Below are 19132 nucleotides of genomic sequence, written 5' to 3'. Positions count from 1 at the left end.
CCGGCGCCTGTTCGGGTACGCAGAGGGAGAATTCAGAATGTCCAATTCACCTAACAGCACGTCTTTTGGGACTTGTGGGAGGAAACTGGAGCACCCGGAGGAAACCCACGCAGACATGGGGAGAACGTGCAGACTCCGCACATACAGTGACCCAAGCCGCGAATCGTACCTGGCGCTGTGAAGCAACAGTGCTAACCACTGTGCTACAGTGTCCAGCAAGGTCTCCTTCTGCACCGCAAATTCTACGATTCTAAGGTAACCAGACAGTTGACCAATATCATGGTCCCATAGATAATTTAAGGGACAATTTAAGGCAAGAAAGTATGGAGGAAAGATTATGGGATAGAATTCCAGTGCTTGAGTGTTATGGGCAAAAGAAAACAAGGACAGCCAGAAATTCAGACTTGGTGATTACTTATGGGCAGCACAGTGGTTAGCACTGTTGCTTCACAGCACCAGGGTCCCAGGTTCGATTCCTGGCTGGGTCACTGTCTGTGCGGAGTCTGCACGTTCTCCCCATGTCTGCGTGGGTTTTCTCTGGGTGCTCCGGTTTCCTCCCACTAGTCCCGAAAGACGTTCTGTTAGGTAATTTGGACTTTCTGAATTCTTCCTCTGTGTACCCGAACAGGTGCCGGAATGTGGCGACTAGTGGGCTTTTCACAGTAACTTCATTGCAATGTAAGCCTGCTTGTGACAATAAAGATTATTATTATTACTTTGCGGAACACTTCTGCTCAGTTCAAAACCGCGACCCTGAATTACATTCACCTGCCATCTGAATTCTCTGCTCCACTCCCACCCTGACCTCTACTCTTTTTCTGCTATATTGTTCTAATAAAGTTCAACGAAACTCGAGGAATAGCACCTCATATTTCACTGAGGCACGTTATGTCCTTCAGTAGCTGACACAAAAGAAGATGGTTGTGGTTGTTGCAGGTCAATCATCTCAGTTCCTCATGATAGTATCCTCGGCCCAACCATCTTCAGCTGCTTCATCAATGACCTCCTTCCAGCATAAAGTCAGTAGTGGGGATGTTCACTGATTACTGGACAATGTTCAGCACCATTCCTGATTCTTTATATACTGAAGCACTCCATGTCCAAGGCCTGGACAATATCCAGGTTTGGGCTGACAAGCGGAAAGTAACATTCACAATACACTAGTGCCAGACAATGACCATCTAAAACAAGAGAGAATTGGTAAATCTGACATTGGTAAATCACCTCCTGACCCCCCAAAGCCTTTCTACCATCTACACGTTACAAGTCAAGTGTGTGATGGAATACATCCCACTTGCCTAGATGAGTGCAGCTCCAACAACACTCAAGAAACTCGACACCATCCAGGACAAAGCAGGACTTGATTGCTTCCCCTTCCACAAACATTCTCTCCCTCCACCAATGATGCACAGTAGCAGCCGTGAGTACCATCTACAAGATGCACTGCAGCAACTCACCAAGCTCCTTAGGCAGCAGCTTCCAAACACATGATCACTACCATCTAGAAGGACAAGAGCAGCAGTTACCTGGGAACCCAATCACTTGGAAGTTCCCCTCCAAGTCACACACCATCCTGACTTGTAAATATATCATCATTCCTTCACTGTTTCTGGGGCTGGTTTAGCACAGGGCTAAATCGCTGGCTTTGAAAGCAGACCAAGGCAGGCCAGCAGCACGGTTCAATTCCCGTACCAGCCTCCCCGAACGGGCGCCAGAAAGTGGCGACTAGGGGCTTTTCACAGTAACTTCATTGGAAGCCTACTTGTGACAATAAGCGACTTTCATTTCATTTTTCATTTCATTTCAAAATCCTGAATTTCTCTTCTTAACAGCACTATGGTGTGGTCTACATACACCACATGGACTGCAGTGGTTCAAGAAAGCGGCTCACCACCAACTTTTCAAGAGGTAATTAGGGATGGGCAATAAATGTAGGTTTAGTGAAAAATGTCCACATCCTGTAAATTAATTTTTAAAAACTCAACATTGAATTCAACAGTACCTCTAGTAGGATCTTCTGTTTCTTTACTTCATCCGTTACCGGCTCTTTCTGCTTTGTACTTTCATCGCTTTTGTTATTCAATCGGGCCTGTCTTCTATCCTTGCACAGAAGTTTCCATTTTAAATTTCCTCCCCTTTCTCGTTTCCTCCCTTACTTAGAAACTATAAAATCCCCTCATCCAGTTCTGATGAAGGATCACCAACCTGCAACGTTAACTGTTCCTCTCTCCACAGATGCTGCCATACCAGCTGAGTATTTCCATTATTTTCTGTTTTTAGAACAATTTAAAGGACTCATTCTTGCAGCTACAAAATTGTTGTTGGAGATTTTTCAAATGTCTGATTGTAGTATGGTGGCACAGCGCATTGTTGCCTCACAGCGCCAGGGACCTGGGTTCAATTCCAACCTTGGGTGACTGTGTGTGGTGTTTGCATTTTCTCCCCGTGTCTGCATGGGTTTCCTCTGGGTGCTCCGATTTCCTCCCACAGTCCAAAGATGTGAAGGTTAGGTGGATTGGCCATGCCAGATTGCCCCTTAGTGTCCAAAGATGTGTAGGTTAACTATAGTTATGGGAATAGGATGGGGGAGTGGGCCTCTGTAGGATGCTCTTTCAGAGGGTCAGTGCAGACTTGATGGGCCAAATGGCCTCTTTCTGCACTGTCGGGATTCCATGGATTCCATTTTTACGTTTACGGTGACTTCTCCTTTCAGTCTCTTCTTTTCTCTCCCTTAATATAATCTTCCTTTTCCTCTCTTTATTTCCTTTCCTGATTTGACTCTAATTCATTATAATATAAATGTCTCCTCATCTCTGTCCGAAATGGTTTACCCTGAATCCTCAGACTGTGACCCCTGGTTCTGGACACACCCACCATCGGGAACTTCTTCCCTGCATCTACCCTGTCTAGTCCTGTTAGAATTTTATAAATCTCCGTGGGATCTCCCCACATTCTTCTGAACTCCAGCAAGAACTATCCTAACTGAGTCAATCTCTCCTCATATGACAGTCCTGCCTTCCTCGAATCAGTCTGGTAAATCTTCGCTGCACTCCCTCGAATGCAAGAACATCCTTCCTCAGAAAAGGAGACCAAAACTGCACACAATATTCTAGGTGTGGCCTCACCAAGGCCCTGTATATTTGCAACACATTCCTACTCCTGTACTCAAAACCTCTTGCAATGAAGGCCAACATACCATTAGCCTTCTTTACCGCCTGCTGCACCTGCATGTTTACCTTCAGTGACTGGTACACAAGGACACCCAGGTCCTGCTGCACACTCCCCTCTCCCAATTTACAACCATTCAGGTAGTAATCTGCCTTCCTGTTTTTGCTTCCAAATTGAGTAACCTCACACTTATCCAAATTATACTGCATCTGCCATTGATTTGCCCACTCGCCCAACCTGTCCAGTTCATGCTGTAGGATCTCTGCATCCTCGTCACAGTTCACCCTCCCACCCAACTTGGTATCATCTGCAAACTTTGAGATGTTACATTTTGTTCCCGCATCGAACTCATTAGCGATGTGATGTTTGAGCTGAAGGGTGCACACAGAAGTCTAACTGGGAAGGTATATGACAAGATGCCCCACACCAGCATGAACCAGTCTAGTGCCAACTCTACGTCTGCCCCAAGTCTTACCTGGGAATACTGGTCAGGTAAGTCACAACAGTTTGCAGCTCCTCCTCAGGGATGTCAGTGAAATCTGGATATTCGGGAAAAGTTATAATTGGACAACCATCCGCTCCTCGACCTCCTGAAATTAGGAATGTAAAAAGTGAATAAATCAATGTTGTTCCACAGACTCAAGACAATTCAATTAAATAGTACAAAAAAATGTCCTTTGTGCCAAAAAAGATCTTTAAACTCTGCCCTTTCCAGTGGATGTAAAAGCTTCCATGTTACTATTGTGCAGAATGATGAATGCAGGAATTTCAGATATATTGTATTATATGTATTTGGTGCAGTAAGGGTTAAAAAACCTGGGCTACTTTTTTTTTTCCACTGTTCCAGTGGTGGTTTTTAAAAATCCTGGTTTGAAAGATTTTGAGAGCCAGGGGTGCAACTACGTCATCGTAAAGAGCTTGGACTGATGCAGTTTTGTTTGGATTAAAGGGGGTGGGGGTTCCCTGTGGAGTTAATTAGAGTTCCGCTTGGTAAGGTGATGTAGTTACTGGGTGGAGCTCAGGAATCAGGCATTTTGCACAAAAAAAGTTCAGTTGAGTTTTAGATGGAGCTATGAGCAAAAGTCAAGCATTTTGCTCTCACTGCAGTTCAGATAAAGATATGTCTTTGACAGAGTAGCAGTTTCTTTCCAAGCAGTTCAGAATTGTGGTTGGAAGGTGAGAAGAGATATGCTGAAAAGTAGCGTCTGATGAAATGCAGCCAGAGTTTCTGCATGATTCTGACAGGATTCAGGGCGTCATTCTCCGCCGGCGGGAGTCTCCGTTTTGCCGGCGCCCGGGGGTTTCCCGACGGCGTGGGGCTGCCCCACAATGGGAAACCCCATTGACCGGCCGGTGTTACGGAGACTCCCGCCGGCCAGTCGGGGCAGAAATGTGGCGGGGCGGGTAGGAGAATTTCGCCCCAGGTTTTTAATCTTCAAAACAATCTCAGAGAACATCTTGGTACAACAAATATTCCTGAGTGCTCACTGTATTTAACAGTGGATTGAGAATGGAGATTTTTTTTTTGAGAGTGCGAATAAAGATAGCAGTTAAGGGTTATTCTGCCACTGCATTGATCAGCATTGTTTAAGGTGTAATTGCAAGTTATTTTCCTGTGTGAAGTTAAAGATATCTATACTGTGTTAGAAATGAAGTTTGTTTTGTTACACCATATCCCTATTTTAAGTGAAATAACTCCTGGAGCAAGGCATCCTTTCCTCTCGGTCTTACAAAATCAAAATAAAATATTGGGAATTCTGACCAGTATCCAAGCCACTATTGGGGTCTGGTTTGGGATCGTAATAGAAGGAAAATGTTCCCCAGTGTTCTGACGAATATTTAATCCTGAACCAACAATTAAAATGGAACGTCTGGTCATTACCACACTGCAGTGCGTGGGATTTTATTGTCTACACTATTCACTGTGTGGAACACAGTAGAATATTGGGGCCAGTTCGGAGTGTAGCACTTTAGCAAGGATCTGAATGCACTGAAGAGGGTGCAGGAAAGAGTCACGAGAATGCTTCCGGGGATGTGGAGCAGTGACGTTGATAGATTAGAAAAACTGGGACAGTTTTCCTTGGAGAAGAGAAGGTTATGAGGAGATTTGACCGAGGTGTTCAGGACCATGAAGAGCCCGGACAGAGTAGATAGAGAGCAGCTTGTTCCCACTGGTGGAAAGATCGAGAATGAGATGGCACAGATTTAAGTTAATTGGCCAAAGAAGCAAATGGAGACAGGAGAAACTTTCCACACAGCGAGTGGTTAGGATCTGGAATATAGTGCCCGAGAGTGTAGTGGAGGCTGGTCCAACTGAAGCTTTCAAGTGCTGATTGGATTGTTATCGGAGAAAGAAGAATGTGCAGGGCTACGAGGAGCAGCAGGGAGAGTGGGGGTGATGTGAGCTGAATTGTTCCTTGGAAGAGCCAGCATGGGGATGAAGGGCAGAATGGCTACTTTTTGCACTGTAACAATTGTGATTCTGTGATTTTACTGCAATTCCTACACTAGAACATGACGATGCTTCAAAAATACTTCATTGAGCTTTATCCTGAGATAGTGAGATGGCAACGTTTAAATGTAAATCTTTCAACTGGATGAATTCCATTTCTGCCTGAAGCGGTGAGATACAGACATTTATCTAACATTACAGCTGCAGCTCCCTCCAGTGGGAATCGAATTGCGGCAACTTGCTTTTCAGGAGCGATTTCTGACAAGAGAAAGTGACATTGAAGCCAAACAGCCAGCACTCTACATCGCGAATGCTGAGACACTCGTACATTTGCCCCTGCACCAAGCCACAGTGAGGTAGTTGGGACGTGGAAAGTTATGTGGATCGCGAGTCTAATGGTTAGATGGAGAGTTTCACCCAAATGGCATTTTTCATAATTTACACACCACCCAACCAGCTGTGCGTTTCAAATCAATAAAGCAACCATGCATTTCTCTATGACCATGTCAAGTTGATTTCTCTTCTGAACTGGGAATAGTGTATCAAACGCAGGGAGCGTGAGAAAGGACAGTTAGTAGGAAAAGACTACAGGCCACAGAGCCTGACTCTCTGCCTCAAGTCTGCCTCTATAAAACATGCACTGCATTTCTTACTAAGTACCGACAATTCTTTACTGATATGCTGAACATGCTTTCTGATACTGTAGAGCAACAGACAGACACTCAGAGCAGACGGCCAATAAGCTACAAACAGTTTTAAACATTGGGAAGGGGATACTGCAGTTAAATATCTGAACGCAACCAGACATTGACGGTATAGACAGGAAAGGAACCAGATGCTTTTGGTACAGATGGGACCGGAGCCAGATGCTGTAGGTACAGGCGGTACCGGAGCCACACGCTGTGGGTACAGACGGGAATGGAGCCAGATGCTGTAGATACAGGCGGTACCGGAGCCACACGCTGTGGGTACAGACGGGAATGGAGCCAGATGCTGTAGGTACAGACGGGTTCAGAGCCAGGTGCTGTAGGTGCAGACAGGAACGGAGCCAGATGCTGTAGGTACAGGCGAGAACGGAACCAGGCGCTGAAGGTGCAGACAGGAACGGAACCAGACGCTGTAGGTACTGACAGGAATGGAGCCAAACGCTGTAGGTACAGACGTAACTGAACCATATGCTATAGTTAGACGGGAACTGTACGATATGCTACAGGTATGGATGGGAACAGAATCAGAGGCTGTTACACTGATACCATACACTGCAGGTGCAGGCGAAAACTGAAACATACACTGTAGTTACAGACGGGAACTGCACCGTACTCTGTAGGTACAGACAGGAACTGCACCATACTCTGTAGGTGCAGACAGGAACGGCTCCGTACACTGTAGTTACAGACGGGAACTGAACCATGCACTCTAGTGACAGACGGGAACTGCACTGTACACTGTAGGTACAGATGGGAACTGAACCATAGGCTGTAGTGACATGACGGGAACAGAACCAGATGCTGTAGTTATGGACGGAAACTGAACCAGATGCTGCATTGACAGACGGGAACTGAACCAGATGCTGCAGTTACAGATGGAGACTGAACCATACACTGTAGTTACAAACGGAAACTGAACCAGATTCTGTAATTACAGATGGGAACTGAACCGTACACTGTAGTTACAGATGGGGACAGAACCAGATTCTGTAATTACACACGGGAACTGAACCGTACACTGTAGTTACAGATGGGGACTGAACCAGATGCTGTAGTTACAGATGGGAACTGACCCATACGCTGTAGTTACAGACGGGAACTGACCCATACGCTATAGTTACACACGGGAACTGAACCAGATGCTGTAGTTACAGATGGGGACTGAACCAGATGCTGTAGTTACAGACGGGAACTGACCCATACGCTGTAGTTACAGACGGGAACTGAACCAGATGCTGTAGTTACAGACGGGAACTGACCCATACGCTGTAGTTACAGACGGGAACTGACCCATACGCTATAGTTACACACGGGAACTGAACCAGATGCTGTAGTTACAGATGCGGACTGAACCAGATGCTGTAGTTACAGACGGGAACTGACCCATACGCTGTAGTTACAGACGGGAACTGAACCAGATGCTGTAGTTACAGACGGGAACTGAACCGTATACTGTAGTTACAGACGGGAACTGAACCAGCTGCTGTAGTTACACACGGGAACTGAACCAGATGCCGTAGTTACAGATGAGAACTGAACCGTACACTGTAGTTACAGATGGGGACTGAACCAGATGCTGTAGTTACAGACGGGAACTGAACCGTACACTGTAGTTACAGACGGGAACTGAACCAGCTGCTGTAGTTACACACGGGAACTGAACCAGATGCCGTAGTTACAGATGAGAACTGAACCGGATGCTGTAGTTACAGACGGGAACTGAACCAGATGCTGCAGTTACAGACGGGAACTGAACCGGATGCTGTAGTTACAGACGGGAACTGAACCAGATGCTGCAGTTACAGATAGAAACTGAACGGATGCTGTAGTTACAGACGGGTAGAACCGTACACTGCGACAGACGGGAACTGAACCGTACACTGTAGTGACAGACGGGAACTGAACCGTACACTGTAGTGACAGACGGGAATGGAACCATACACTGTAGTGACTGTAGTGATCTCTATATGTGCATGTACACAAGGGGTTAATGTGTAATCAGTAGCACCACATGATCGCTAGAGGGCCGGACCAACAGGGGTATAAAAAGCAACTACATTGGGTCTCTCGCCCTCTGTTGGGTGCACTGTGACCAAGGCGATAGCAGACTAGTTCAGATGGCTAGTGGAGTTACGTATAGTTACCGTTGTTAGATCTTGTTAACCTCATCACTAGTATCAAAGTTAAAGTAAAGAACTCATGCAATTATTGTTATAGTTACTCAATAAACCTTTGGTTACTACTGGACGAGTTTGAGTCTTCTTTATAGAGATTCAGAAGACCTCATCACTAACCAAGGTTTGAGTAGCACATGTGACCTACCACACAGGTAACAAAACATGGTACCAGGTGTGTTGGCTTTAACAGAACTAGTTAGATTAGGTTTGACAAAAAGAGAAGAAAATTCAGACCGGATATTCGACTGTGGAAGACAGCAAATGGATCCTCGACGACTAACTATGGGTCTCATTGGACCTCTAGGGCAGCTGGAAACAACCGGTAAGTTAAGTTATGACTGGAGAAGATTTGTACAGATGTTCCAAATATTTATCGCAGCTAATGATTTAAGTACGGTCTCTGACGCAACAAAAATAGCACTACTACTCTCAATAGGAGGGCATGAAGCTAGAGAAATCTATAATTGCTTTAATTACTTAGAAGGTGAAGACAACACCAAATTAGAAGTAATACTCAAAAAATTTGATGAACACTGTAAGAGTCAGTCTGATGAGATGTTGGAAAGATTTAACTCTTGTCATAAATGCCAAAGAAACGGAGGACCCATCACTGATTTTATTACAAATTTCAAGTTAATACCACAAGGCTATGATTATGCTGATTTCAGAGACACTATGATAATGGATCAATTAATTTATGGACTATCTGACAAAAATTTAAAGGAAGAACTTTCACAAGATAGGTATCTAACTCTAGAAACTGCTATACAAAAATGCCTTGCTTATGAACAAAAACAAAATCAATACTGCGAGTCTTTACAAACACAGAATCAGTATCTAGAAAACAAAATCGGTAAAAATTCCGTGAATACTCACCACGAGGCAGGGTTGAAATTTAAGAAGACGGAAGTTCTGAGAGGCAGCCATCTTGTGCATGTGCAGTCTGACCAGTCTGACTAAAAGACACAAACCGGCAAAACAGTGTTCTGCGCATGCGCGAGAAGCCGCGCATGCTCAGTTGCGGAAAGAGCGCACAGTAAAGGAAACTCGGAGTGCACATGTGCAATCGAGTCCTACAAATGATGTTACGAGCGTCATGACGTCAGAGAAACCAGACCACGCCCACTTAAAAGGGAAATGCACGGAAATAAGCAAAAAGAAATGTAAAGCTGCAAAACCCAATTTTCTTGCCTCAAAAGACACAACAATGCCCAAACTTACACCAGCAGTTGAAAATAACTTTCACAACACCCTGGAACAAGCAGTCTGTACCACACAAAGTGAAGAGCACAATGACAAATCTGAAACCCAAGAAGATGATTTGTTCATTGAACATGAAGAGAACAATAACAACTCCGAAACAAAAAGAGATGATTTGTCTACCGAACAATACACACAATACTACTCAGACATGGCTGAGTTATTCGGATATGCTGATCACAGCATCAGCAACACAGTTGCAAAGCTCAACACGACTCTACTCATGGTAGATGATTCCAATACCAAGATGCAATGGCAGATCGTCGATACATTGGATGACAGCAATACCCAAGAAGAAGATGACGCCACACAGAGAGCACAGATCGACTCTACAGCGAGAACACTGCATGACTCCACAGAGAGAGCGATGACAGGCTCCACAGAGAGAGCGATGACAGGCTCCACAGAGAGAGCGATGACAGGCTCCACAGAGAGAGCGATGAAAGACTCCACAGAGAGAGCGATGAAAGACTCCACAGAGAGAGCGATGAAAGACTCCACAGAGAGTGATGAACGTCTCCACAGAGAGAGCGATGAAAGATTCCACAGAGAGAGCGATGAAAGACTCCACAGAGAGAGCAACACAAGCCTCCACAAAGAGAGCGATGCAAGCCTTCACAGACAGCTCGGTGACAGACTCAAAAATGGAAGCAAGCAAACACTCCATAGCGAATTCCATGCATGAACAAGACTATGAAAGTTTACCAAGCTCAGGTGAATAACAAAAAGACTATGCCAGTCTACTCAGCTTATTTGAGCCACCAGAAGAAGACTATGAAAGTCTACCCACCTCATTTAACCAACAAGAATACACTGAATATCTACCCACTGTATATGAGACCAGTGACGAAGAAATCACAATTCCGATACAGGATGTGCAGGATCACAGCGAGACTGACAGGTCTCAGCTCGTCTGCACAGCAGCACTCAACAATCAGAGGAGGGCTACTCATGAGTCCAGAGAGACCACATCAAATGAAATCGTGAAGATTTTGACTCCAGAAGAGGAGCACCAAGAGTCCAAAGAGACCACATCAATAGAAATCGTGAAGATTTTGACTCCAGAAGAGGAGCATCAAGAGTCCAAAGAGACCACGTCAATAGAAATCCTGAAGATTTTGACTCCAGAAGAGGAGCACCAAGAAACCAAAGGTGATTCAAATGAACCAGAAATAACTCCAGAAGAGGAGCACAAAGAGATTACAGATGATTCAAGTGAACCAGAAATGACTCTAGCAGAGGAGTACCAAGGAAGCAAAGAAGAGGAATCAAATCCACCACAAATGACTGATGGCCCCAAGATCAATGCAACATCAAATCATTCTCAAAATTCTCAAGAAGAAACGCTCAATGTAACAGATACCACAAAGGACACTGACACCAATAAGTGTGACAATGACTCACATCATCCACACGGAACACTCATTGAGCGCAACAGGAACAACAAAATCTGCAAGAAGCACAGTAGAAACAAGAACCAGGTCTACGCTCGTCACCTGCTGGCGACTAGGAGGCAAAGCCCTGAGGAAACGTTGGAAGACTTCTACCTGGCGCTGCTGGTGCTGGGCTAAACTGTGGCTGCCCGCCAGTTTCGGGGAACGAGCACACGGAACTTTTGATCAGGGATGCTTTTGTGGCAGGTATGACCTCCCCCGTTATCTGTCGAAGGCTCCTAGAAATAGACACTCTGGGACTTACTGAGGCACGGGCCCTGGCCTCCGGGTCACACACGGTGGAGATAAGGGGTTCTACCTAGCGAACCTCACTGTCCAAGGCAGGGAATTCCACAATTTCCGCCTGTACGTCCTGCCGCACCTCTGCGCAGCCACCCTCCTTGGGCTGGATTTCCAGTGCCATCTGCAAAGCCTGACCTTTAAATTCGGCGGCCCTATACCCCCCCTTACTGTCTGCGGCCTCGCGACCCTTAAGGTCGACCCGCCTTCCCTGTTTGCGAACCTCACCCCGGGTTGCAAACCCGTCGCCACCAGGAGCAGATGGGACAGTGCCCAGGACCGGACCTTTATCAGGTCGGAGGTCCAGAGGCTGCTGAGGGAAGGGGTCATCGAAGCGAGCAACAGTCCCTGGAGAGCTCAAGTAGTGGTGGTAAAGACCAGGGAGAAGCATAGGATGGCCATTGACTACAGCCAGACCATCAACAGGTTTACGCAACTGGATGCGTACCCTCTTCCCCGTGTAGCCGACCTGGTGAACAGGATTGCGCAATACAAGGTCTTCTCCACGGTGGATCTCAAGTCTGCCTACCACCAGCTACCCCTCCGTACTGGTGACCGCCAGTACACTGCCTTTGAAGCAGACGGGCGGCTCTATCACTTTTTAAGGGTTCCCTTTGGTGTCACGAACGGGGTCTCGGTCTTCCAACGAGAGATGGACCGAATGGTGGACCGGTACGGCTTACACGCAACGTTCCCGTATCTGGATAACGTCACCATCTGCGGCCATGACCAGCAGGACCACGACACCAACCTCCGCAAATTTCTCCAGACCGCGAAAATCCTTAATCTGACATACAATAAGGATAAATGCGTGTCTAGCACCGACCGTCTAGCCATTCTAGGCTACGTAGTGCGAAGTGGAGTCATAGGCCCCGACCCTGAGCGCATGCGCCCCCTCATGGTGTTCCCCCTTCCTCACTGCCCCAAGGCCCTGAAGCGCTGCCTCGGGTTCTTCAGCTATTACGCACAGTGGGTCCCCTTACGCAGACAAGGCTCGACCCCTGATCCAGTCCACAACCTTCCCCCTGTCGACAGAGGCATGCCAGGCCTTCAGCCGCATCAAAGCAGACATTGCAAAAGCCATGATGCGCGCCATCGACGGGTCCCTCCCCTTCCAGGTCGAGAGCGATGCGTCCGACGTAGGTCTGGCGGCCACCCTCAACCAAGCAGGCAGGCCTGTGGCTTTCTTCTCCCGTACTCTCCATGCTTCCGAAATTCGCCACTCCTCGGTCGAAAAGGAGGCCCAGGCCATAGTAGAAGCTGTGCGACACTGGAGGCATTACCTGGCCGGCAGGAGGTTCACTCTCCTCACGGACCAACAGTCGGTTGCCTTCATGTTCGATAATGTACAACGGGGCAAGATTAAGAACGACAAGATCCTGCGGTGGAGGATAGAACTCTCCACCTTCAATTACGAGATCTTGTACCATCCCGGGAAGCTGAACGAGCCTCCTGATGCCCTGTCTCGTGGCACTTGTGCCACCACACAAGTGGACCGCCTCCGATCCCTCCACGAGGACCTCTGCCACCCGGGGGTCACTCGTTTCTTTCATTTTATCAAGACCCGCAACCTGCCCTACTCCATTGAGGAGGTCAGGACCATCACCAGGGACTGCCAAATCTGCGCGGAGTGCAAACCGCACCTCTACCAGCCAGAGAGGGCGCACCTGATAAAGGCTTCTCGTCCCTTTGAACGCCTCAGCATGGATTTCAAAGGCCCCCTCCCCTCCACCGACCACAACACGTATTTCCTGAACGTGATTGACGAGTACTCCCGGTTCCCATTCGCCATCCCCTGCCCAGACATGACCACAACCACCGTCATCAAGGCCCTCCAGGGTATCTTTACACTGTTCGGTTTCCCCGCATACATTCATAGTGATAGGGGGTCCTCCTTTATGAGTGACGAACTGCGTCAATTCCTGCTCAGCAAAGGCATCGCCTCGAGCAGGACGACCAGTTACAACCCCCGGGGAAACAGGCAGGTAGAGTGGGAGAACGGAACAGTCTGGAAGACCATCCTGCTGGCCCTACGGTCCAAGAATCTCCCAGTCTCCCGCTGGAAGAAGTCCTCCCGGTGGCCCTCCATTCCATCCGGTCACTGCTCTGTACTACCACAAATCAGACACCTCATGAACGTCTCCTTGTTTTCCCCAGGAAGTCCTCCTCCGGGACCTCGCTACCAACCTGGCTAGCGACACCCGGACCCATCCTGCTTCGGAAACATGTGAGGGCGCACAAGTCGGACCCATTGGTCGAGAGGGTCCACCTGCTGCACGCCAACCCCCAGTAAGCCTATGTAGCGTTCCCTGACGGCTGCCAAGACACGGTCTCCCATCAGGACCACGCGCACCCGCACCATTGCCCCCACCCCACCCTCCCCACAGCACCTAACTGGAGAGTCAGTACTCCCGCCACCCCTGCGTAGGCCTGAACAAACACCGACGCCCCCTACAGGCGCCTTTTCCCCTTGCCCACATTTCGCCCCAACAGCGCCGCCTAGGGGTGACAAAGCTGCCTGGGAGGACGACACCACTTTCCCGGAGTCTCAACCGCCGGGACCCCCATCAGAATCACTGCCGAAGCCCAGACGCTCCAGAAGGACGACCAGGCCACCCGATCTACTAATTGCTGCACCATGAACACTTTGTTATTACCCTCGACATCACGGCACCTCCAGACCTGGTCATACCATGCGAAAGGCGACCATTAACGCTGGCCATCACCCCGCCGGGCTCTTTTTTAACAGGGGGTGAATGTGGTAATACCAGGTATTGCGGTACCTGAGAGGTGGATGACCATTGGTTAGACCCAGGAGTCTACCATTGGCTGGTGTACAGAGCTCCACCCTGAGAGGCGGAGTATAAGAACCAATGCCATCCCAGCAGCCTTCACTTTCTGGGGAACAGTTCTAGCAGATTAAAACCTATTAGTTATGCCTCACCTTGTCTCGAGAGTAATTGATTGCGCATCAACCACCAGGCAAAACAAATCACATAATTTGAAAAATGTTTGGTTTGTACACAACACCAATGGTGGCCATATCATTCCCATTAACCTTAGCCACCTTGCTCATTTTTCTCCACCTCCGATGGACACTTGTCAAGGTCTTGTCATCCCAGGTAGTAGAAATCCCATTCTTGACAATATTCCCATCGGCAGTGCTCATCCAGGAGAAATCCCCAATAGTGGCCTCACACAAAAGGCGCAATTCTCCGGAGAGATTTCAAAGTGTGGCAGCGAGCTTCCCAGCGCTCAGCCCGTCGAGGCAAAGAATGCAATTCAACATTAATTAGCCCACTTAATGAGGCCCCACGGGCTTCTTGCCGCAAACGAAGGCTCGCCAGCCGATTTGCCAGGACCGCGCCCGCTCGAGCTCGCCGAGAGGCACATAAACAGCACTTGCACAGCCAGCCCCACTCAGCTCGCAGCCATGGCGCAGATAGGCCAGGCCCCAAGATTCGGGGATGCTGACCTGGGGAGGCTCCTAGATGCGGTTGAGGCCAGGAAGGATGTCCTGTTCCCCTGAGAGTACCAGAGTGTGAGCCACAGGGCTGCCAGTGCCACCCGGGATTAAGTGGCAGCGGCTGTCAGCTCGGGAAGCGTGACCAGGAGGACTGGCCTCCACTGCCGCAAGAAGGTCAACCAACTACACCGGGCAGCACGGGTGAGCGGATACCAATGCCCCACCCCCGCCGAGACCTTTCCACCCCCACGTGAGCATCCACCCCTCCCAACCCTCCATGCTACTCTCCCAATCCTCCCTTCATCCCCAATCTGCCGTCAACCCCCTGCCCAACCTTTCCTTCACCATCCTCTCCATCAATGTGAACCGCATGTGTGGCGAACGGTGCCCTCTGTGTCTCCGCATGAGAAGCTCTCCCACAATCGGCAGGAGAGGGCCCAAACTGGTGGAGGGGTGCCAGAAATAAGAATCCTCACAATCTTCGAGGAAGGGGCCCTGGAGGTGACAGGGCCGAGGACAGAGTGGTCAGAGGTCGGTAGAACATTCTGAGCAAGAGGAAGATGTCAGTGTCACTCCAGAAAGTCCATAACCGATTGGAGGAGTTCCAGAGGCTTCCACAATGTAGGCCGACCTCCGAACCCATGGCCCATCTCTCCAGGTATCCCCCCCCTCCCCGCCAACCAGCATACCGCATGCAGGTGATGTGGGTGAGTGACCGCTCAGCAGACAGGCAGGGGCCAGGCTATGGCATAGATTGAGGAGCACCGACACTCAGCTCTCTGCGGGTTATCATCACCCCCCTGCCCTCGACAGTGACCCACTGACGGCGCCGGCAGTCCCAGGAGTGATGTAACTCAGACTCGGGAGGGTGGGAAATGGGGAGGGGGGGGGAGAGGTAGCGATGACGGCCCAGGCCATGTCCTAAGTGAAGCGAGCCTCCATGGCCCTCCGGGCTTGCTGGACCCTCGCTGCTACCGCCTGTCCTACAGCCTCCGACTGGTCCTCCGGTTCATCCCCGGGGTTGACCTCCAGCCGCTGCTGGTCCGGCGCCTCATCATCATCCTCGTCCTCCTCCTCGGAGATGGGCATATGTTGCTCATCCCCATCCTCCAGCATGTCGCCATGCTGCTGTGCCAACGTCTGGAGGACACAACAGACCACCATAAAGCAGGCAGCCCTCTGGGGGGTGGACTGCAGGGCACCACCAGAGTGGATGAGGCATTGGAACCGCATTTAGAGCAGTCCGATTCATCGCTCAATGACAGCCCGAGTGGTCACATAGACCTCGTTGTATCGGGTCTCCGCTTCGGTCTCCGGCCTCTGTACCGGCGTCATTAGACCGGCCTCAGCAGGTACATCTTATCTCCTGTGGTAAATGGTGTGTTGGGTCAGCTGGGTCGATGTGGGCTGCACTTGATGCAGTGTAGTGAGAGATAGACGTCCAACACTTGATAAGATGCAACACGATTTTATTTAACATCTAAACTATTATACATGTTCAACTGTGGGTTGACGCTCTGCTGACTTGACTGGAGACCTGATACTAGCCTGACCAGACTTACTAGCTACCACATAGTGTTTGCACTGGCCAGCTCACTAACTCCGACTATCCCACAGGCTGGGTCCCAAGAGAGCGGAAAACTGGTGCCCTCTGGCTTTATAGTGGCCATGTCCTGTCTGGTGATTGGCTGCTCTGTTCTGTGTGCTTACTGGTCATCCTGTGTGTCAATCACTGCCTGTCTGCACTCCATTATATACATAGATGTATATTATGACATCTTCCTCCCTTATTTTTCGTGTTGTATTGTGTGTGTTGATATAATAAATATTAAGGTGCATGTGCGTGTGGATGTGTATATGTGCGTGACTATATACAGAATGTGCTAAAATGACCTTATGTACACAAGAGGGTATCGCTAGTGCAGATATAGGGCAGATGAAACGGTCAAAATGATAAGGTAACACAGTTGTGCAAAACTTCAGTCTATAAGTTTATTCTCTGCAGCGGGAGACGAATTCTGGTTGACCGCCTCAAAGGTGGATCAGGGGCTGCCTGCACTTGGATAGGCGGGACCGCCGCAAATGTGTTTGTTGCAGAGGTCGGCAGGATTGCTGGTAGATCGGTGGCCTCATGGTAAGGCACGTCCGGAGGAAGCATTGTGTGAGGCGGGACATCATGGTTAGGTGGCGGGCGTGGAACTCTGCGCAGCACCCGTCCGTTGCGTCGTAGGAAGGAGCCATCAACCATGCGGACGAGGAACGATCTCGGGGCCACTTGCTTGACCACCACAGTTGTGGCGGACCAGACGCCGTCAAGAAACTGTACACGAACACGATCAGTTGGGACCAGCTCGGGGAGATCCGTGGCATGAGCGTCGTATGCTGATTTCTGTTGGGCCCGAGATTGCTGCATCTTTTGTATGACCATGAGGCGGTCAAGGTCTGGAACATGGATGACTGGAACCATGGTTCGCAGAGTGTGGTTCATGAGCATCTGCGCAGGAGCCAACCCAGTGGACAGCAGGGATGCTCTGTATGCTAGCAGCACCAGGTTGAAGTCGGAGCCTGAGTCTGCAGCCTTGCATAGTAATCTTTTGACGATATGGACCCCTTTTTCGGCCTTCCCGTTTGACCGTGTAGTGGGGGCTGGAGGTTATGTGACAAAAGTTGTATAGGTGGGCAAAATCAGACCATTCCTGGCTGTAAAAACAGGGACCGTTGTCACTCATCACCGTGAGCGGTATCCCATGCCTGGCAAACGTTTCTTTGCATGCTTTAATCACCGCCTTCGACGTGATGTCGGACAGTTTCACCACTTCAGGGTAATTGGAGAAGTAGTCGACCAGGAGGACATAGTCACGCCCCTTGGCGTAGAAAAGGTCGACACCGACTTTGGACCATGGGGAGGTCACTACCTCATGTTGCTGCAGAGTTTCTTTGGGCTGAAATTTCTGACATGTGGGGCAGTTGAGGGCCGTGTTGGCAACGTCCTGGCTGATGCCCAGCCAATAAACTGCCTCTCGAGCTCTGCGTCGACATTTCTTGACCCCCAGGTGACCCTCATGGAGTTGGCAAAGCACCATAGCTCGCATGCACTGCGGAATCACAATCCTATCGAGCTTCATGCGGATGCCGTCCACCACCGTCAGGTCGTCCTTGACATTGTAAAACTGGGGACACTGTCCCTTCTGCCAGCCATTTGTGAGGTGCTGCATCACACGCTGTAGCAGAGGATCCTTGGCCGTTTCCTCACGAATTTGGATGACCCTCTCATCAATGGCCAGAAGGTTGAAGGCACACAATTGCACCTGCGCATCGATTCGGCTGACAAAGTCAGTTTGTTCACACGGTGTAGTGATAGACCTGGAAAGAGCATCTGCAACAATGAGTTCTTTGCCTGGCGTGTAGACAGTTCAAAGTCATAGCGGCGTAGCTTGAGAAGGATTTGTTGTAACCGAGGCGTCATGTCATTCAAATCCTTCTGGATTATGTGGACTAATGGCCTGTGGTCCGTCTCAACCGTGAATTTTGGGAGGCCATACACATAGTCGTGAAATTTGTCGATTCCCGTTAGGAGGCCCAGGCATTCCTTCGCAATCTGAGCGTACCGTTGCTCAGTGGGTGTCATGGCTCTGGAGGCATACGCAACTGGGGCCCATGAGGAGGAGTCATCCCATTGGAGGAGCACCGTCCTGGCTCGCGTCAGTGGATATTTTGGTCTCTTTGGTAGGGTCGAAGAACGCCAGAACTGGGGTTGTGATGAGTTTTGCCCTCAGCTCACGCCATTCGTTCTCGTGAGCGGGCAGCCACTGGAATTCCGTCGACTTTGTGACGAGATGGTGGTGTGTGCCGCCATGTTGGGAATGAACTTCCCGAGGAAGTTGACCATCCCTAGAAAGCGAGGACCGCCTTCTTGTCCTCTGTGGTCTTCATTTTTAAAAAAAAATTTAGAGTACCCAATTCATTTTTTCCAATTAAGGGGCAATTTAGCATGTTCAATTCGCCTACCTTGCACATCTTTGGGATGTGGGGGCGAAACCCACTCAAACACGGGGAGAATGTGCAAACTCCACACGGACAGTGACCCAGAGCCAGGATTGAACCTGGGACTTTGGCGCCGTGAGACTGCAGTGCTATCACTGCGCCACTGTGCTGCCCTTCTCTGGGGT

At 49.3% G+C, this 19132-nt stretch overlaps 1 protein-coding gene across 6 annotated transcripts in view; it reads right to left on the bottom strand.

Moving 5' to 3' along the window:
• The window catches only part of mcf2la (mcf.2 cell line derived transforming sequence-like a), a 343346-nt gene that overhangs the window by 171267 nt on the left and 152947 nt on the right, over window positions 1-19132 (bottom strand). For all 6 annotated transcript variants that reach the window (XM_072514367.1, XM_072514366.1, XM_072514368.1 and 3 more), the window contains one exon: window positions 3644-3758. In XM_072514367.1, the coding sequence (XP_072370468.1) occupies window positions 3644-3758 (115 nt within the window). The remainder of the gene's footprint in view (window positions 1-3643; window positions 3759-19132) is intronic.

The sequence above is a fragment of the Scyliorhinus torazame genome, chromosome 8, assembly GCF_047496885.1.
Source record: "Scyliorhinus torazame isolate Kashiwa2021f chromosome 8, sScyTor2.1, whole genome shotgun sequence".
In the NCBI taxonomy this organism is placed as follows: Eukaryota; Metazoa; Chordata; class Chondrichthyes; order Carcharhiniformes; family Scyliorhinidae; genus Scyliorhinus; species Scyliorhinus torazame.
Note: the sequence above shows the minus strand (reverse complement) of the source record. Positions and strands in the feature narration are given on the sequence as shown.